Source organism: Leuciscus leuciscus, assembly GCF_965113295.1.
Source record: "Leuciscus leuciscus genome assembly, chromosome: 12".
In the NCBI taxonomy this organism is placed as follows: Eukaryota; Metazoa; Chordata; class Actinopteri; order Cypriniformes; family Leuciscidae; genus Leuciscus; species Leuciscus leuciscus.
In genome coordinates, this window is record NC_138736.1 from 15,269,628 (window position 1) to 15,291,669 (window position 22,042).

The window sequence follows — 22,042 nt, forward strand, 5'->3', positions numbered from 1 at the left end:
TTCAGGCAGGAAATGCAGATCCGCTACCCTTGGATTATGCACTATACGGACAGCCCAGAACTTTATAAATAATTGCTGGGCTGTCAATAAATTAATGCTTTGTTTACATTGTTCTATCTCCCGAGTCTCCCTGGTAGAACTACAACGAACGACTCTTTAGGACTATGTATTTTTCTCCAGGATTTATAATGTTACTCATTCAAATAATCCCCGCCCACGGAATAAGCAACAACAAAAAAAAGAAAAAAAAAGTGCGAGGCCTGGTTGAGCTGCTGCTATGTGAGACACTGTTTTTTCAACCCCTTTTCCAAAACTCATTTGTTTGACCTTCCTAAGGCTGACGAACAATAAAATTTGTTTTAAACACTGTTCCTGAACATTGTAACCCCAACGTTTATCTGTGTGCCGCACATTTTACGGAGGACAGCTTCCAGAACCTAAGAGAGTACAATGCAGGCTACGCACAAAAGCTTCAACTGAAACGGAGCAGTTCCTACTTTGTTGGGACAACCTGTTGTTTGTGGATCACAACTTGTAAGTATGTCTTATTATTTGTAGTTGCGTTCTCTATTAACAGTTCCAATTATAAGTTTTATGTTGTTGCTACAATGTAAACAAAGGGCAAAGCTGTTTGGCTCCGCTCGCTTGCTATAGCCAACATTAGTGTTGATATAGTGTTTACTGTAGCTTTTGTAAGCTCTCGCTTTTGTAAGGCTGTTTGCCATCCTTAAAGGGTTAGTTCACCCAAAAATGAAAATGATGTCATTAATGACTCACCCTCATGTCGTTCCAAGCCCGTAAGACCTCCGTTCATCTTCGGAACACAGTTTAAGATATTTTAGATTTAGTCCGAGAGCTTTCTGTCCCTCCATTGAAAATGTGTACGGTATACTGTCCATGTCCAGAAAGGTAATAACGACATCATCAAAGTAGTCCATGTGACATCAGTGTAACAAACCGTTAGAATTTTTTGAAGCATCGAAAATACATTTTGGTCCAAAAATAACAAAAACTACGACTTTATTCAGCATTGTATTCTCTTCCGGGTCTGTTACTGTCTGCTGACGTAAGACGCTGCTGACGTGTTATCTGGTGCGCCCGAGCTTCGTTTACAGTCTGAGGGAGACGGTTCCGTTAAAATATCTTAAACTGTGTTCCGAAGATGAACGGAGGTCTTACGGGCTTGGAACGACATGAGGGTGAGTCATTAATTACATCATTTTCATTTTTGGGTGAACTAACCCTTTAATATTTACACCAGAGCAGAACTTGATGTTATGAAGGGGCATGACATTTCCCGAAGACACGCTAAGCGGTGCCAATCACAGCACACTGGGGCAGCTAACCAATCACAGCACATTTTGTATTTCGGGAGGAAGGGCTTCATCGAAACAGGAACTGTATTGTTTTTTGAACAATCAAGCATGAAAGCCTATTCTATTACACCTCAAAAACAAAATCCAGAAGTAGTTGATATGAGGGTTAGACTGTCAAAAACGATTCATTACCCTGATGTATGACATGATGTCCTTATTGTCAGAACCAGGACTTGAACTCAGGTCTCCAGTGTGAGAGTCAGACTCTCAAACTTTGAGCCACTGGAGGATGATGAACCCAACAGTAAGACGCACTATGGAGAACTTGAGATGCAGAAAGTCTTTTAATAAGAGTTCAAGCAATAGTCCACAACTGAAGCAAAAAACAGCAAAAAGTAGTTCTCAAACAAAATAAGTCCAAAAAGGGTATTCCAGAAAATATTCAAAAAATCTTAAAGCAAAACCTCCAGAGGAGAAAGTCCACAAAACAAATAAAACTGATAAGGAAAAATAAAATACAAAGTCTCAGAGTTAGCGAACACCTACTCAGGCAACTGGCTTCAGAACAAATAAACACCAAGCAAAGAAGCTGCTTCTTCTTCTTCTTCTTGTTGAGTTTTTTGGCGGTTGGCACACAACGTAATGGTGCATTACTGCCACCGACTGGTATGGAGTGTGGATCTGAATGTCTATTATTTACTTTATTCTAAACAAAAATAAATAAATACATGATAATAATAATAAATAAAATAAACAAAATTAAATTAAATCTCAAATCCTCTCAATCATATCTATTATTCTAAGATAATGAAAAACAATTCCATAGCATTTATCTTTTGAGTTTTTTCTAAGAATTTCTACTAAATCAAAACTTATTCTCCCTCATATTTTTTTACAATGTATCATGACATGTTCTACTGTTTCCTGTTGCTCACAATATTCACATCTGCCGGTGTTATGTTTACCTATTTTAAATAAATTACTGTTTAACCCTGTGTGCCCAAATCTAAGTCTCGATATAATTGTCTCTTCTCTCCTTCTCCTTCCTGCACATCTCATTTCTCCCACTCTCCTCTGAATTTTGTAAAACCACCGTCCTTTCCTCTCTTCCTCCCATTGTTTTTGCCACCTTTCCTTCAACCTCTGTTTAATAATGCTTTTCATTTCCATCTTACTGATGTTAACTGTGACTTCAACATACTCTCTTTTTGTGGCCTCCTTTGCAGCCTTGTCTGCCATTTCATTTCCTATGACTCCAATATGTGCTGGCACCCACAAAAATATAACTTCAATGCCCATCATTTGAATTCTATATAATGCTTGTTGTATTTCTATTAAAATATCGGCTCTGCTGTTTGAATGACTGTTCTATAAACTGACTAATGATGAAGTTGAATCTGAACATATTATAACCCTCAATGGTCTTATTTCCTCTATCCACTGTACTGCTGACAGAATTGCTAAGCAAAGAAGCTATGAGACAGAGTCACTTAAATATACACGGCAGAACGAGACACATGTGAACCTAATAACATTAATTACAAGCTGAGTAAGCTGGGCATGAGGGCACCATGAGGACCTCTAGAGGCCAAAACACAACATGACAAGCAAAATACTGACACTTATATGGCGGTTCTCTTACGAGAGATACTCTCGTACTGCGTAGAATACGCTAGGGGAAAATCCTTTTCCACGAGAATACTGAAGCCAAAAAAATTATCCTTTAATTTTGTATTAATGTAAAACGCGTTGCGACAGCATACAGACATAGGCGAGGCAGCTCGCGCGCCTATTGGCTGGTCTGCTGGCAACTGCTTAAGCCTATCGAGCGAGACCTAGAGTGACGTCAGACCCAATGAGGGCGCTTCGCGCCCTCTGCGTCACGTCCCGCCGAGACGGGCGTGGCTTAGGTCTATAAATACCGCTCGCAGGCATTATTTCTCTGGTTTTTTTCATCCTTCAGCGAAGCAACTCACATCGCTGGATCCGAGAAGAAGCCGCGCTGTTGAAGAAGCACCTCAGCGGTACGAGTCGACGAAGCTGCTGGCCGCGCCGCCTTCATCGCCTTCCTGCTGCGCTATCCAGCGCCCATATCCTTTATTGCACTGTGTGTGTGTGTTCGCCGGCGCGACTCACACTGTCTAAAAGAGCTGCGTCTTTTTCAAGATGCCTGCTTGTGGCTCGTGCAAAGCCACACTCAGCGACGGGGACCGCCATGTCATCTGCGCTTCCTGCCTGGGTCAAGAACATGCAGCTCTCGCGCTCGCTGATGGCGGCTGCCATCACTGTGAGCTGTTGCCATTAGCGACTCTGAGGACTCGCTTGGCACTGTTCAACGAGACTGCGCCCACACCTGCTGTTGTGCCGCGCCGTAAAAAGCGCCGCGCTCAGCGAATCCCGGAGCCCTCTCTCAGCCGTCAAAGCTCGCCGGTGCGCCCGCCTGCTTCTCCGGTTTCATCAGCTTCACTTCCGGACGGACAGCGGCCGCGGTCTGCCGCCGCTTCTGTCGATGACGCTGATGAGATCGACGCGCTGCTACGAGAGGGGGATTCCTGCTCTCTCATAGCATCAGGCAGTGAGGATTGGGCGAGCTCTGAGGATCCCGCCCCCCCTGCCCGTGCTTCTACGGGAAAGAGAGCGAGCATTGAGGCGGAGCTCATGCGCGTGCTCACTCAGGCCACGGTGAGCCTCGGCCTCGAGTGGATTACGCCTGAGCAGCCTGCTCACAACCGGCTGGACGGCTACTTCCTGCCTGGGGAGCGCGTTTCACCTGCATCCAAGCCAGCGCCTTTTCTTCCTGAGCTTCATGAAGAAGTCGCTAAGTCTTGGGGCTCCCCTTTTTCGGCCAGGACACGATCCTCTGTCTCTTTGGCGTTCTCCGCTGTCGACGACGCAAAGAACAGAGGCTACCACTCCCTACCGCCGGTCGAAGAGGCTATTGCAGCGCACTTATGCCCGCCCTCTGCTGGACGGCGTGCTAAGATGGCGCTGCCCTCAAAAGCCTGCCGCACGACGTCAGCCCTGCTCCGCCGCGCTTTCTCCGCCGCCGGGCAGGCCTCGTCAGCGTTGCACACCATGGCCACGCTCCAGATATACCAGGCCGATCTCCTCCGCCAGCTGGACGAGAGAGGACCTGACGCAATCTGCGTGCCGGACTTGAGGAGCGCTACAGACTTCGCTCTTCGCGCCACCAAGTCAGCAGCACAGGCCATTGGACGGAGCATGGCCTCGCTCACCGTGTCTGAGAGACATCTGTGGCTTACGCTCTCTGACATGACTGAGTCAGAACGCACCGCGTTCCTCGACGCGCCGCTTTCCCCTGCCGGCCTCTTCGGAACCTCGGTCAAAGATTTCGCCGATAGGTTCGCTGAGGTGCAGAAAGCGACCCAGGCCATGAAGCACTTCCTCCCGAAGCGCTCCGGTTCTGCAGCAGGCCGTGCGAAACCGTCTGCTCAGAGCTCACAGCCTAAGCCTCCGCCCGCCGCCTCCTCTTCTCAACGCCGCCAAACCCAGAGCTCGAGACCGCGCTCTCGCTCATCCGGCCGCCGCCCCGCCCCGCGTGGCCCGCGGCAGAAGATTGCGTTGAAGCCAGAGGCCCCGAAATCGTCCTAGCACGCCTAGGAAAGCGACGGTGTCCAAGTCCCGCTGCGGCCGGACTTCCACCAAAGCTTGCCGCTCGTCCAGTTCCAGGAAATGTGACTGGTCCAGCGTATTTAGCAGCCAACAAGCCGGTTCCATTACCCGCTTGCCTGCACACAAAAGCCGTTTTTACGGCTACCCAGATAAATCCCTTAAAGAGTGTATTTTCTGGTGTCCCGGCCACGGCCGACGGTGTTTCATGTGTAGAAAAAATGCCCACTACTCAGTGCCCATTCCTACACACAAGCACAGCCCTTCACACAGGGCCCGCGCACATAAAATCGACTCAGATCGATTGCGCTTCAAATGTAGCAAAAGTGCCCACTACCCAGTGCCCACAAACGCTACTTCCCACATGTCTCACGGTTCCTGTAAATACAGGACCAGTATGCATATGCTCTGCTCACGCGAGCAATGCTGTAAAGGTGGTGTATGTGCCCGCTGCTCTGCGCCCACGCCCACACACAGACATGAAACTAGCCCAGCCCTCCTCCTCTCAGCTAAACACTGCGGAGGAGTCGAGCGCGGGCATTCTGCCAGCTGTTATCAGCGCGCCCCCTGCCTCAGATGTCATGAGCGCGACGCTTATGTCACAGCACACAAAAGCCGCTGTATCGCGAGCCGATCAGAGCGTGCTTCGCATCCAGCCCCTAGCTACTCGCGCACCTGCGTGGGAAAAGCTTCCCGGGGTTTCGAGATGGGTGCTGAACATCATAAAAGAAGGCTATTCGCTGCAGTTTCGCCGACGCCCTCGCCGCTTCATGGCGCGCGTCGAGACCACGGTAGAATCGAAAGTAGCTCATCTACTTCGAGCCGAGATTTTGAAACTGTTGAGCAAAGGGGCTATAGAACCCCTATCTCAAGCTCAAAGCGAAGGGGGGCTTTACAGCAGATACTTCCTGGTGCCCAAGAAAGACGGGGGTCTCAGACCCATACTAGATCTGCGGCAGCTGAACAGAGCGCTTATGAAGCACCAGTTCAGGATGCTCACAACCAGAAAAATCCTCGCGCACGTCCGCCAGGGGGACTGGTTTGTGTCAATAGATCTAAAGGACGCGTATTTTCAAATTTTCAGGGAAGAAGGATGCTCAGTGCTGCTTGTAGCCCCACTTTGGATGAGCCAACCTTGGTTCCCAATTGTGATGTAGTTAGCGAGCACCGCCCCGTGGCCAGTGCCTCTGAGGAGGGATCTCCTCTCTCAAGCCAACGGCTCGATTTAGCATCCTCACCCAGAGCTGTGGTCCCTCCATGTGTGGGCCATCAACGGGTACCCGCTGACCTCCCACAGGGAGTGTTAAACACTATCACACAGGCCAGAGCTCCGTCTACGCGACGTCTCTATGCCTCAAAATGGTCAGTGTTCTCTAGCTGGTGCACAGCTCGTGGTGTGTCACCCCTGCATTGCGGTGTGACGGAGGTTCTCTCCTTCCTACAGGAGCTGTTGGATAAGGGCAGGTCCCCTTCCACGCTCAAAGTCTATGTAGCAGCCATAGCAGTGTTCTCTTCGACCACGCTCGGCCAGTCTATTGGAAGGAACGATTTAGTCATTCGCTTCCTTCGAGGAGCTAAGAGACTGAATCCTCCCAGACCTCCCACAGTCCCTATATGGGACCTTTCTACGGTACTGGAAGCCATGAAAGGTCATCCATTTGAGCCCTTGCAGGAGATTGATCTTAAACACCTGTCTTTCAAGACGGCGTTTCTTCTGGCTCTCGCTTCAGTGAAGCGCATAGGGGACTTACACGCGCTCTCAGTAAGCGCGACGTGCATGGAATTTGGGCCGAATGACTCTAGAGTTATACTCAAACCTAAGCACGGTTATGTTCCTAAATCCCTCAATACACCGTTCAGAGCACAGGTCATTTCCCTGTCTGCCCTGCCGGTCACTGAAGGAAATATGGACGAAAGCTCCCTTTGCCCAGTCAGGGCGTTAAGAGCTTATGTGTCTCGCTCGTCTGTTTTCAGACAGACGGAGCAGCTCTTTGTTTCGTTCAGCGGGCGTTCTAAGGGACTAGCCGCTTCGAAACAGACCCTATCCAGATGGGTAGTGGACGCAATAGCGCTAGCTTACACAACCAAGGGCATGCAGTGCCCGCTGGGTGTCAAAGCGCACTCCACGAGAAGCATGGCTTCATCGTGGGCATGGTCAAGTGGGATTGCCTTGCAAGATATTTGTATGGCGGCAGGCTGGGCCTCTCCGTCTACATTTATAAGGTTTTACAACCTAGAGGTTCCCGCACTACAGGCCAGACTACTGTCGGTCTAGTATGGCCAAAATCTCATAACTAGCGCTGTCAGTTATGCAGCTATTGAGTATTGCAATCCTTGCTCTATGCTGCTATAAGGAAGATAGTGGCTAACCCCCCTCTCTTCCAGGATTCCCTGTGAGTCCCCTGGGTGATTATGTACTGTATGAACTCCGGGCTGTCGCCCTTGAGTCTATGGTATCAGATCCCAGCACGCACGGCGTTTTACAGTAGGTTCCCCTAGCGTATTCTACGCAGTACGAGAGTATCTCTCGTAAGAGAACGTACTCGGTTACTAACGTAACCTCGGTTCTCTCTAGAGAGAGGAACGAGTACTGCGTATCCTGCCGTGCCTGCACGCGCTCTGGTTGCTTCGACTATGAAAAAACAGAGAAATAATGCCGCGAAGCGCCCTCATTGGGTCTGACGTCACTCTAGGTCTCGCTCGATAGGCTTAAGCAGTTGCCAGCAGACCAGCCAATAGGCGCGCGAGCTGCCTCGCCTATGTCTGTATGCTGCCGCAACGCGTTTTACATTAATACAAAATTAAAGGATAATTTTTTTGGCTTCAGTATTCTCGTGGAAAAGGATTTTCCCCTAGCGTATTCTACGCAGTACTCGTTCCTCTCTCTAGAGAGAACCGAGGTTACGTTAGTAACCGAGTACGTTTTATGAGACCATGTGAAATTTGACCCTGTGTGGTTCCAGGGGGTTTATGGATGTGTGTTTATGACTGTAAGCTGCTTGGTGTGACAAGGAAGTGAATGTTTTTCAGGGATGTTTTTATTATTGGTGGATAATGTCCACAGATTGGTGAAATTATGAACATGGAGAGATCTGTCATGGATTTGTTTTTCAGATTTCACTGTATTGTCCATAATGGCTGTGGGAGAGAATAAAAACAGGGTGAATGAAATTAAGAAATAGCATTGACAAATTAAAAACATGTAAAATAACAGATATATGAAATAAGATGAAATTTATTTAAGTATAACTATTTCTAAAAGTAAGTTTTAACCTTTTAAACACCACATTATATGAGTTAAGAATACAAATGTCTGTCTGATAGTCTCTGAGGAGTGTATAAATAGCCGATCGTTTTTCGGCACCGAAGAAATATGTCAGAATTAATTGTTTTCAGATTACACAGTCACGTCCATAAATAAACAATAGAGATTATATGAAACAAGATGTTAAATTATCAAGTATAAGTATTTTAATCTAATACACAACGAAATACTGACTTAGATAAACATAAAATAGTGAATAATAGTTCATATTATTTGAAATGTTAAATTATCAAGTATAAGCATTTTAATCTAATACATCAGTGATATAGGGTCATCATGTGGGCGCCACAATATACTGTTTTACTCAGATAAACAAAACATATAAAATAAAATAAATAAGATGTTAAATGATCAAGTATAAGTATTTTAATCCATTACATCAGTGATATAGAGTCATCATGCGGACACCACAATACTGACTTGCATAGAAAAATAAAACATAAAATAGTGAATAATAGTTTGTTTTGTTTGAAATAAGACGTTACATTTTCAAGTATTTTAAAGGTAGGTTTAAACATGTGTTGAAGTGAACTTATCATCGGTGAAATTAGGAGGTCTTTTTGTCACTGGTTAAAATCATACCTGTAGATCCTTGAATTTCTGAGTAGAAGAGATGTTTGCTCTCCGTTTGCTAAATTGAAAATGAAGATTGTTTCCATCATGGCAGGGGCACAGGCCCTCCCCTCCCTCTCTGTGTAGTTGCTATGTATTAGCATATGCAGTTTGTTTCAGAAAACATCAAGCAATTAAAAGATAGGCCGGTCACCTGGTGTTTTACAATCAAAGACGTCACAGACTCCCAGTGGCGGCTCCAGAGATTTTCTGTTGCAGGTGCTATGGGGATGCTCAACACTTAAGAGAAGGTGCTTTGAATTTTGCGGCGTCATAGTGTCATTATGGAGTCGCATTGGACCACCCTTGGTATAAATATACACATGCGTACACGCCCGCATTAACTATATTCATTCCGCGACTATAGGCATATATATATATATATATATATATATATATAAGTATTCAACGCAAGGGCTATAGATACAACATACATAAGCCTGCCAATGTAAACCTCTGAAAATATTATTTCACACAATTATGTCACAGTCGAGCCCTGAATACAACGGAACAGCAAACAGCAGTAACAGACACACGCTTCGGCCTAAAATGCTCAGATCACGAAATCACACAGCCAGTTACCAACACACTAGTCTAATGATGAATCAGCAGTGTTCCTATTGTTGGAGCATCATATATGTAACTATGAAGGGCCAAGATTTGTGCTTCAACCACCAAATTAATTACATTTTTAACAGCCAACAGAGGGGGAAATCAAGCACTTAACATAGATGTCTTCACAACAAAACAATACGTCTGTTGCTGTGATTCAGTGCGAAGGCATCAATGATGTTATCGCAGTCAAGGGTCCTTGTTCTCTCCGTGTTTATAGCCAAAAGTGCCAGATTACTGGTCCTGGCGTCTCCACTGCTGTTCCTCAGGTAGTTTTTTACACGGCCCAGGCAAGAAAAACTGCGTTCACAGCTCACTGATGTGACAGGAAGTGTCAGGGCTATGCATATTAAAGTGTACAGGTCCATAAATGCATCTTTATATGGCCGCATTAAGGATAGGAACTCCTGTGTGCTGTGGATGGCATGTCCCTGTTCTTCCTTCCTTTGTAGAAGCCGCCGCACCTGGTAGAGCTCTGCTGACAGGTTTTCCTCACTGACACCATAGTGTTGGGCCATGGGCAGCAGAAGTTGTTTGTCCAAAAACGATGTGTGTTTTGGGCTGAGAGTTGGCACACCTCTCAGTACATCATTTGCCTCTGTTGAAAAGCGCCGTTTCATTTCCACCATCAACCTGTCTATAACTGGATAGAAAGAGTGTGTTTTCATGTCATCAGTATTGTCTGTCTATGTTCTCTCTATCGGGGCCTCCACAATAAAATCCTCCAGGTGTCGAGTTTTCTGGGTCTGCCTTTTCTCGCGTGAAGAATGTGTTGTGCCTGTGTTTGCACACAGAGTCTCTGCTTGTTGTTGGATTTCTTTCCACTTAGTGTCTGTGCGCTTTTCTGATAGAGCATTAAGTACAGACTGGGCCAAATCCTCTGCCGCAATGAGGTCAAAATTGGGGGCCTGTAGCTGATCTGACATGAACTTTGTTGTTCTAAATAAATCCTCAAACATGATGAGATGCAAAACAAACTTCTCATCGATGATGGCACTGATGGCTCTTGCCTCTGCCCTCCGATGTGTGTGTGACTGAGTGATGACATCACGCAGGGTGGCTCGGATAGCGGGGAGAGTTTTCTTGACGGCGCAGATCGCATTATAATGGCAAGCCCAGCGAGTATCGCACAGTCTCTTGAGTTCCACTGGTTGTGCTGTCGAGTCGAGCTCTTTTTGTTTTCTCATGAATAGATCGTGCACCACGGATCCAGAAAAAAACTTGTAGTGTCTCAAAAAACTCTGCTGCAGCGCTGACATTATGTACACAGTCCACTAAAACTAAATTCAGCTTGTGTGCATGGCAATGTATATAGATGGCTTGTGGCACCTCCTTTCTGAATTTTTCCTGCAGACCATTATTACATCCTGACATCACAGATGCTCCATCGTAGCATTGACCAACACAGCGATTTATATCAATATTACACTGACTGAGTGTGTGTTTGATGCTGGCTAGCAGAGAGTCTGCATCCAATCCATCTGCGGCAGTGAAATGCAAAAACTCCTCATGCACTTCCCCTGACTCTGGCTGCAAATACCGCACGATAACAAAAATCTGCTCCTTTTTACTCATATCTTTACTCTCATCCACCGAAACAGCAAAGCACTCGGTATCTCTTAACTCATCACTTATCTTCTTTCTTATCATTTCTGCCATTACAGCAGATATCTCATTTTGAATATCATGGTGAGTGTATTTAGTGTTTGATGGGTTGGTAGCTAACTTATTGTCCACTGTTGGATCAAACTTAGCAATAACATGCAGCAGCTCACGAAAGTTTCCCAAGTTGTGTGACTCCTCACCCTCTCTGTGACCTCGCTGTGCGATCCCCTGGCAGGCTGTGAAGCGCAGGCTCTCCACCACAGCTTTCATGTATTTTCTGTTCTCCATAACTAACGCAGAATGTCCCTTATCAAGCAGGTTTGCTATTTTAGATCCACTTGTCTCTTTTTGCTTGAACTCATTCCATCCTTCCATAGCAAATTTGTGCCCCATACTCTCATGATGGCTCTTCAGAGATGCTGATGCTTTCCGCCAGTTGTTAAATCCGTTGCTGCTAAATGTTGGCTCCACATGAAATCCGTGCCCTCGTTTCAGAAAATGCCTACACGCAAAACAAAATGCTGCATCTTTGACAACGCTGTATTCCAGCCATGAATACTGATCCATCCAACTTTTGTTAAAGCTTCTCTGCTGATTCCCAAATTGCCGTGTGGGGTATTTTTGAAGGACTGGCCTTCTTGGGCCCTCTTGAGGATGGTTGCTAATATCACCTGCAGCACAAACCGTAACGTTAGCATCCTCAATGGAAACCGCCGCAGGCGATTCTCCTCCGTCTTCAAGTTCATCCCCAGGATTTTCTTGTTCCTGGGGCTCTGTGACAACGAGTGTTGTGTCTGCACCTTCACAGTCTCGTTTCTCGTTTCAGGATGTGACTCGGAACGTGGACGTTTAGGTAGCAAAAAACGATCCATTTTGGTGTATTTTACTTTGCTAAAACTCACTATCAAAAACAAGCTGAAATGCGTTAAGGTCAAAGGTTCACCGGGCGCTGCGCCCATTGGCCAAAGAAGATCACCTGTTTGGGCCTCATGTTATTTTAGACTAATATATATATTTTTTTAATTATTATTTAATTCCTATTTTAAAAACGTGAAAAAGAATATGCAAACATGGCATTAAAATATAAATATAAAAAATTACAGATATTTCTTGGGGGTGCTGGGCAGGTGCTATGGCTATTATAGGGGGAGCTGCAGCACCACCTAGCCCCCCCCCCACGCCACTGCAGACTCCTATCATAAAATCTCCTATCTGAAGCCTTCCTGTCTGGCAGGGAGACCCAAAATGTGACCATTTATCAGTATAATTAGATGTTTATACCAGTGTCTTCAGGAAAAAGTCAGGGGTCAAAACAAAATGGCCAGGAAGTTACATTTTATATAGCCTACTCTTATCCAGTGATTGTTCTGACAAGTTAAATCATCCTTCCTTCCTGGGGGTGCTGTCCCCCATCCTGTTGTTCTTGGAGAAAGCGTGAAAGAAAGATGAATCCCAAAAATGACACCTCAATTCTGACGCCTTCTGAAGATCAGATTTATTGTTCTAACATTTAACAGTATTAGAACACCCATTCTAACATTTATACATATTAACAGTATTAGAACACCCTTTGACTTTATGAATACACAAAACTTACAGCTTAAAGGACAAGTTCGGTATTTTACACTTAAAGCCCTGTTTACAGATCGTATCTGATGAAATAGAACGGTTAAGATAAAAATTTGGACACATGCTCCTGTCCCGAGAATTTTAGGTTTATTTCGCTTTTGTGGACCTATTTTACCAAACGCGTCACACCCGTGATTCTTCCGTTGAGAGCTTGAATAATAGACACTCCAGCCCAGTTGGTGGCGATAATGCACCTTTGCCAATTGCAAGCAAACCACGGGCATTTCATTGAATACACAGCGAAATAAACCTAAAATTCTCGGGACAGCAGCATGTGTCCAAATTTTAATCTTAACCGTTCTATTTCATCAGATACGATCTGTAAACAGGGCTTTAAGTGTAAAATACCGAACTTGTCCTTTAATGATTTTTTTATATTTCCGTGCATTTATTTAAAGGAACCGTATGTAAGATTGTGGCCAAAACTGGTACTGCAATCACTTTACTGTAGAGCCGTGTATCCCCTCCCCCTCCCCCTGACTCGAGGTTGCCAGTTAGGCTGCAGGATCCAGTAGGAACGTAGGCTGCTACAAGGAGCTTCCAATGGCAAGTGACGAGTCCTAAACAGTAATTTTTATTCTGTTAATTATGTTTATGCTTCATGAGAGATGTTTTGCGTATTTCGGATTCATAACGAGGTCTTTTAGGTTTCGTAACGTTAGACATTTTTTATCCGACTCGTTTGTAGCTGCAGCTGTGGTAACTAGAGCAGAGCTGGCAACCCGGATGCCGAAACACTACTGACTTCGTGATTAGTAGATAGGTGGAGGGTGGAGCATCAGGCCAAAACAAAACATGACAACATCAACATCAGTTGAGGGCTGCAACTTCACTTTTAAATGACAATATCCTGGTCAGTGATATAAGTATTTGAACAGCAGTGGGGGTTCCATAGACATAATGATTTTGTACTATAACTGTATATTCTACCTGTACACCTAAACACTACCCTCACAGAAAACTTTCTCTGTTTTTTACATTTTCAAAACATATAAATAAATATAATTTATAAGGTGTTTTGCTCAGGAACAACTGAAGAAGTAGTTGTTTATGCAATGATAAAAAACAATCCAAAAAGCAAATATTTGAAGTGGTCGTAAACAAACCAGTCCCAGATCCTCCAGGGATAAACTACAGTGTGAAATTAATGTTTCAGTCCCTCACAGAGACGAGAGGAGTTACAGACCTGATGAGCCTCTGGGACACAATGTCACAGCATACAGTATAAACTATTTTGATCTGAATCAAAATAATGCCTGCACTATCCGATGTGTGTGAAGCAGTGTCAAGAAACAGGCTGAAAAAAAAATCAACAATAACCCCTAAACATATTTCACTTTTTCTTTCTTTCTTAGCAAAAAAATAAATAAAATTGTTAAAACAAACAATGTTAACACTTATTAATCAAAAGATATCTGAGATTTTATATTTGAGATTTTGTGAATATGTATGCTATACTTTTGTGAGGGGTTGAAAAACCACACTGTATCCCAACAAGACAATGCGTGGGCCTTCTGCTGTAGCCTTTCTGCTGTCATCTGAACACTTGTGGTTAGACCAAAGTAAAGAGGTGCAATACACAGCAGGATGTTACACGAGGGTCTCATGAAACAGACTAAACTGAACCTGCTTACTTTCACATCTGTCCATTCACAGTGACCCAATGGCATTACAACAACACTGATATAAACATTTTACTGAAACAAAATATTTACCCAAATAAAATGGAGCAAACATAATCACTTTAATACATGTACTCCCATCCCTATAAATTCTTATGATATGAACCATCATATTTTTTTGACCATAAATATAGACACAGAATTATTATAGGCTAGTGTGATATATGGATCCATTTTTTATTTGTATACTTACTTATTTATAGACTTAAAGGGATAGTTCACTTTGAAATTAAATTTTGGTATGTTTTAGCTTACCTCAAGGTCATCCAAGATGTAGGTGTCTTTTTGTTTGAATTGTTTAATTTGGACGATGGGGAATTGTTTTAATTTGGACTGTGCATGCTGTTTGAGACAAGTGACCATAGACCTGCATTATATGACTGACAGACAAGAACGGTTTGACCTAAAAATATCAAAATTGAAACTACTGCGGAAAAAAAGACACCTACATCTTGGATGCCCTTGAGGTAAGCTAAAACATACCAAAATTAAATTTCAAAGTGAACTATCCCAGCTGGTTTGCAAAAATCCGTATATGTTGGTGATTCGCTTATCGTTGATAAAATCAACATTCAGAAAGTTTCTCCCTGACAAATGTTTTTTTTATTTCATATCACAAAACTCTTAATACTCAGGACACAGGCATAATAAAATGATTTGTTTTAGTATAATTTAATGATTTTTTTCTATGTAAAGAAAAATATTTGATATTTATAGAACGGGATTTTAACATGACGTTGCACATATGACAGGTATTTGAAGTGCAGCGTGGGGGAATGTTTTAGACTCAGTTTGCGAGCGAAGGCGTGGGCGTTGATCTCTCACCATACTGCTCTTTTCATCTCAAACCCGTGAGGTTAGATTAAAAACAAGTAACAGCATCCAGAATAACAGCAGACTGTCACACACAGTAGAGTCAACCGACAAAAAGAACACCTGCTCATTCTGTTGACCTTTCAGGATAGAAATCTGTAGATTTGAGCAATAAAGACTAAGCCATATGCAATAGTTGCAAGAAATCCAACATGAGCTCTTGTCTATGTGTCTAGCAATACCACATCTGCACAACTTCCTTTTTGGCCTCATGTATTGGCATCTAAAACATCAGGAACGAATAGTGGCAGGCCTCTGCGGACTGACACATTGACTAAGTTTATTTCCAAGTTAGTGACCGAGAACTGCATTAAGCAGTCATTCTAGGACAGTGCTTCTCAAACCTGTCCTGAGGACCCCCCACCACTACACATTTTGTATGTTTATCTCATCTAACACACCTAATTCAACTCATCAGCTTTACTTGGGTGTGTCTGATAAGGGAGACTTCCAAAATGTGCAATGGTGGGGGTCCTCAACAGGTTTGAGAAGCTCAGTTCTAGGAGGCCTAAGAAAAGTGATATGGTCCCATGGCCCTATTTCCTGAAACACCAAAGTAAATGCAAGAAGTAAAATGCTATTTTATCTTGGCAACATGTTTTCTAACTAGTTTATTGTTAGAAAACATAAACTAGTTTATGTTAGATTCGATTATTTAGACTGATTATTTAGCACGCACCTTTGAGGGCTGCAGACCACTGGGAAAACTTTAATGCACAATGTAAACATGTCTTTCCATCTACAATCAAATATTTTGCACAAGTGATGTATAGGCTAGGCTATAAGGTCCACCCACTGAGGACTTCTTTCTTTCTTCTTTTGTTTCTCCTGGCAGGCCATTTTCCGTCAAACTGGGTGGCATTTGATTGTAAGATTGCCGTATTTAGGCTAGTTAAAAGTGGTATACATCTAACATTCTTTCAGCTCTTTGGAACTGCAGACATGAGCACCTCGACGCATTGTTGGATACTGTCATGTTTTTGCATGCTTGCTTCACACAGTAAGTTATTTGACATTTTTGCCTGAAATTTCAGTTGAGAACATTCTGTTTTGTATCTCACCTTACTAATTTTAAAGAGTAAATTTAATTTGATATTCTAGTCATAATGATTAAGAATTTTTGTATTCTCTCGTTTTCAGCTACTTACTCATTCCTCCTGGCTCAGTCACCGGACCTCACACACGTCTCAGTTGGTGGCATTGTACAATTAAGATGTACATTTGAGCGTAGTGTTTCTTACTGCTATAGTACTGTAACATGGCAAAAGCTGAACCTACGGACTGGTAAACTCACACCGGCGAGGTCTGGCTCTCAGACCGATTTACCTCAACATAATGTTAAAACTTGCGTTGTTACTTTAACAAATGTATCACAGAATGATTCAGGTTTGTACTACTGCATTGGCCAGCAGAACTCAATGGCTATTATCGGCAGTGGAAGCAGGGTGATCGTAACAGGTAAATCTGGGGTTAAATCTCATCAACTTTTCTATGGGTCACGGTCACTATAACAGATAACATTCTGACGTGATGATATGTGTTGTAGATCACTCTGTTGTGGAACCAGAACTATCCATCTTATACTCACCACCAGAAACTGGCTCATCATCGGTACCGCTGCAGTGTCTGGTGACCGGAGTTGTCCCGTTTCAAGTGCAGGTGTTCTGGAGGATTGGAGAGGAAGTGCATGTTGGATGGACCGAATCCGCCTGGACAAACTCCACTGATTCAGCCACAGAATTCACGCGTGCTCATCTCTCTATTTCTGTAGATGAGTGGGCAGAAACCGATGAAATCCAATGCATTGCTGAATATAATGGCAAGAACATGTCCAAAACTCTGAAGAGATACGGTGCGTATAGCCCAAATGATAAAAGTCTCAGAGAAACATATCAGGAAAAATAACAGGCTACACCGATTATTGTCCAGCCATTTAAAAAAAAAAAAAAAATTTTAAACGTCAACTGACTAAATTGATTTTATTCAAGTTGATTTTTTAAATATAATTACTGTAGAGGAAAGTTGCATTGGAACTCTGAAAACTCGAGAAATCGAGTAAAAGTGAAAAACTGAATGTAAACAAATGATGATAACCGTTTACAGTAGATACAGAACACTGCCCACTGCATTTTGCTTCTAGTTATTAATTAACCTAGGCATATCTATATCTAGTTTAATTACTCTGTTCATTGCTATATTTCAGGAACCCAACCAATCTACTCCTGGCTTCTGTACACCGGCTGCGTGGCAGCGCTGCTTACCATACTTCTAACAGTCATTATGTCTGTAGGATTGTACCGAGGTGAGAATTTGGTGCTTCTGATTTAGAGGATGTTTAAATATATGTCCTTAATAGTTCGATATATGAGACATTGTGGCATATTTTTTTATAATATATTCGTAATTTCTTTCCATTAAATTCTCAGATATGTCGGCGAACAAAAAAACCAGAGGGTCAGTATTTCAACTTCTACCCTATAAACTTCAAAAAGTCTATTTTATGAATGTAATTGAAGCAACTGAACCCAACTTTTTTTATCTTTATTTTTATTATTATTTTAGGCTCACAAGAAAAGATGCCCACCGGAAAATTTCATATGGTAATGTTTCCTTTCCAACCTACAACTATAATGTGTATATAATATATGCAATAATAGCTGTAAAGTAATAAGAGTCAAGACAAAAAAACCTGCAAACACAAAATGTTTTATTTTTGTTTATCACAAAAAAATTATTTACCCTTTAACAGGCAAACAGAACACACTGAGAGAAGAGAGTTCATCTGTTATGGTAAGAGACACAGAAAATTGTGAAGACTGAACTAAACTTTTTACTGCATGTGTGTCTTCTGAAGAAAATGACTGTGTTTGCTGTTTCAAAACAACTATTCAATGTGTGCTATTTACATGAGACTATAACATGTGAACAGGTTCATGTTGCATAAATGCACTTTTTTTAAAAATCAACAGACAATTCTATATGTATTCTACAATATGAACAAGGCTTGCGATAATATTAAATTAATTTATTTTTTATTTTTTATATATATAAGTGGTTTTTGAAATTTGATCAAAATAGTTTTTGCCTGTAACTCCTTTGACATTATGGGCTCTATTTTAACGATCTGAAACGAAAGTATCAAGCGCAAAACGCAAGTAACTTTGTGGGCGGGTCTTGGGCGCTGTTGCTATTATACCGGCGGGATAAATGACTCTTGCGCCCGACGCGAATCTAAAATGGGTTGGTCTGAAGTAGCTTCATTATTCATAGGTGTGGTTTGGGCGTAACGTGAAATAAACCAATCAGAGCGTCATCTCACATTCCCTTTAAGAGCAGGCGCGCTTGTCCTAAAGCAGATTCCTATTATACCGGTGGATTTGCCAGGCGCGCGCCAGCAGCGGTTCACAGCCGAGGAGACCGACGTTCTCGTCACGGCCGTAAAACACAAAGAAGTGACATTGGGGATGGAGAAACACACCCAAATTATATCTATCTATCTATCTATCTATCTATCTATCTATCTATCTATCTATCTATTGTAATAATGTATGATTTGCAAAAATGAAACCTGCATCTACCATCTGTGTAGATGAGAGAATTAAAGTGTATGCGCGTTGTGCACACGCTATATTGATTATGGCCAAGCATGCGCCCTTAAAATAGCATATGAATAACATGCGCAACGCGCCACTGACTTTAAACTAGTTTTTTTTGGTTAGTGGCGGAATTGTTTTCTAAACCTGTAAAATAGCATCAGGGAACGTTTGCGCCGGAACACGCCTCCTCTTTGCGCTGAACCGCCCCCGGGAGCGAAAGTTAATTTGCTAGTCTACCGACGTGTGTCTGTGGAGGGAAAAGTCCGCTGTGCGCGGGTGCAAAATAGGAATGATACATGCGCCGGTGTACAAAGTCAATTGCACTGGGTGCAAGATAGGGCCCTATGTGTGTGCACTTATTTGTTATGTTGGTAAAAGTTTTATTGGAGCTTGGCAGATGTGGTCACTATGTCATGGAATGGAAAATAGCTGTGTGCAGATTCTTTAAAAAGGTTTTTTTTTTTTTTTTTTTTTTTTGTAATGAATTACATGACTCAGATAATTTGATTTCGACTGATCAATTGTGGCATTGAGCAGTTAAAAATGTATGTTTAATGACCAATAAACTTGAATCAATAAGAAAAAAAGGTTGTGATGGAACTTTATGAAGTCTTTTTAGTGTCTTCACTAATTTCTACTCCTTTTTGTACGTAGGGTTTATTTGGTGTTTTTTGACCAGTAAAGCACGTAACCTTGAACAGCAAAATATTTTACTTACAAAACTATGCTTTTGCTAACTTTTTACCAAACAAAATTTGTACTAACTTTAAATAACTATATTTTATGATCTTAACATTTTGTCCAGTGTTTCTCTGGGGATCTCATCAGTCACGGACAGGACACGAGTCCATCAAAAGAATAAAGGTAAAGCAAATTTTATATGAATTATGTGAAACAGCAAATAGTAACCCTTGTAAGGATCATTCTCATGTGGCCTTGAGATTTTCTTTCTTTCTTTTTTTTTAATAGGGTACTATAGTGGAGAAAGACATGTTGGAGTATGTTAAAAATGACTGAAATAAAAGTTAGAAAATTAAACATATTGTCTTAATACAATAAGATGACCTGTTCTTGTTTTATAATCATGAATATTTATTAGTTAAGAAATGTAGGTTTTCCTGTATATGTTATTTTAAGTTTGTTTTTGTTAAACTTTTTTTTTTCTCTAATAAAAATCTGTCCTTAATTGGGTTAAACCATGCCTCTTTGTAGACCATCACACTTTCTAGACCATTTTCCAGAGTAGTTCATATGATGTGAAATTTTAGGCAAGTTATATTTGTCCTAAAGGAAAATAGGCTGATTTAAAATACAACCTTAATAGCATCCTGCTATTAACAATAAGGACATGGAAATTAGGAGAGTGGCACCAATTCTATAGTCTTTTGTAATTCTATAGCTTTTTTTGTAAAGTTAAACATGAGCCTGAGAGATTGTGTTCATAACGTATGCATATTTTCCTGTGATGGGTTGAAAAACCACAGTGCATGTAAAAAGACAATGTATGGCCTCTTGTTGTAGCCTTCATACTCTCACTTAAGTGCTTGTGGTTAGACATAAGCTGCATAACAGGATGTTAGATGAGATGAACTGCACACCTGCTTGTACTGTCCATTTTTGCAGAAACTCCACTGACATTACTTAAGCCTTATTTGAAACTGTTTATGTTGGACCTTACACCTTTGTATTGATACATAATGTTCTCATTTGTCATACATGACCTAAATTACCATATTAACTTGGTCTGAGGATAAATAAAATTAGACTGCAAATCTGTATTAAATCACTGTGAATATATTTTTTAATATAATACTTAATGATAACAGATTAGAGAGCAAAGTTGTGAATATCACATCAGCAACATTTGTGTTCCTCTTTTGTTTTATGCAGATTTACAGATCGTATAATGCAAACTCTGAATTAAGAAATTGCATTACATTTTTGTATTTCTGATTTCACACTATTAAGGGAGTATACTTTTATTTTGTCCATTTTACTTGGTAAAATGTCAAGCTTAAGGGGATAGTGCACCCTTACAAAAAAATAGGTATACTTCAAGTTCAAATTCATAAAATATATTTGAAATTTAATTAAGCATACTTCATGTAATATGTACTAGTAGTATACTTGTATGTGTACTATTTTAATACTACTTGGAACTAAATTGGCCCACTTTTTAGTGTATAAAAGTATACTTTAAGTGTAACAGTAAACTTTGAGTACTAGTTTACAAATAGTTTTTCATTTGGACTGCAACCATAAGTGAACTTATAGGTTTAACTTAACATCACACTTAAAGTGCAAAAATAATACAGTTAACTATAAGTATACTACTGTTCTTTTTTAGGTATTAATTTTTACACTTCAAATGTACCTTCAACTGTATTTTTAACTCTTTCCCCACCAGCATTTTTTTTGCTAGCCAGCGCCAGTATTTTTGGATCATTTTCACAAAAATGTCATGGCCCCCAGAATATTTTGTTGTATGAATATCTGTACATGCAGATTGAGTTGAGTTCAAGAATAGGTCTAATAGCACACTTGAATAAACTTTTTTGTAAGGGCACCCAAACATCGTTTACTCTTTCTCTCATGCCATTCTGAATGACTGACTTTCTGCTGTGCAACACGAAAGATATTTAGAATATTTCAACTGTTTTATCAATAACAGCATTGCATTAGCCAAAAACATTCCACTGAAGAAAGAAAGTCATGCAAGATTGGAGTATTTTTAATTTTCATATTTGTGTTAACTATTTTTTTTAAACTATTGTTGTTAAAAAACTTCATATATCTTAATCATTAATTTTGTTAACAACATGTATTCTTTACTTCAATAAGCAATTTTTTTTTCTGCCTTAATTTGAATACATTGTTTAACATTGTTAGCTAACTGTGTGATACATAACTTGGACACAGTCATCTCATAACAAATCACTCTAAATTGTAATGTAGACATGCATTTTCTGTAAAGCTGCTTTGAAACGATATGTATTGTGAAAAGCGCTATACAAATAAATGTGAATTGAATATTTTAACATGACGTTACATAATTCATTCGGTATATTTTCTAGCGTGACATTCCACATATGTATAGCTATCTGAAGTGCAGTGTAGAGAAACGGTATTGTCAGCTTGTGAGCGAAGGTGTGGGCGTTCTTA

General features: G+C 41.6%; 1 protein-coding gene across 4 annotated transcripts; it reads left to right on the forward strand.

Moving 5' to 3' along the window:
• Positions 1-58: 58 nt before the first annotated feature.
• Positions 59-21,918, forward strand: LOC309510533 (uncharacterized protein). 4 transcript variants are annotated; one of them, XM_082185352.1, is made up of 9 exons: positions 59-534; positions 16,120-16,284; positions 16,425-16,742; positions 16,831-17,136; positions 17,488-17,586; positions 17,711-17,738; positions 17,847-17,884; positions 18,034-18,074; positions 19,686-21,918. In XM_082185352.1, the coding sequence occupies exons 2-9, from the start codon at positions 16,227-16,229 to the stop codon at positions 19,740-19,742; spliced, it is 945 nt and encodes a 314-aa protein (XP_082041478.1). In that variant the 5' UTR covers positions 59-534; positions 16,120-16,226; the 3' UTR covers positions 19,743-21,918. The 4 variants fall into 4 exon arrangements, with proteins under 4 accessions (XP_082041478.1, XP_082041477.1, XP_082041476.1 ...); XM_082185351.1 differs by having other exon boundaries at positions 16,209-16,284; XM_082185350.1 differs by lacking the exon at positions 59-534 and having other exon boundaries at positions 15,289-16,284; positions 19,686-19,744; positions 19,850-21,918.
• Positions 21,919-22,042: the final 124 nt, after the last annotated feature.

What these genes read in the sequence shown, in the direction of transcription:
- LOC309510533 (XM_082185350.1), top strand. Translation starts at nt 16,050, where the DNA reads ATGTATAGGCTAGGCTATAAGGTCCACCCACTGAGGACTTCTTTCTTT. An exon ending in GTCTGTAGGATTGTACCGAG is followed by an intron (nt 17,587 to 17,710) that starts GTGAGAATTTGG and finishes TTAAATTCTCAG; the next exon opens with ATATGTCGGCGAACAAAAAA. An exon ending in GCGAACAAAAAAACCAGAGG is followed by an intron (nt 17,739 to 17,846) that starts GTCAGTATTTCA and finishes TTATTATTTTAG; the next exon opens with GCTCACAAGAAAAGATGCCC.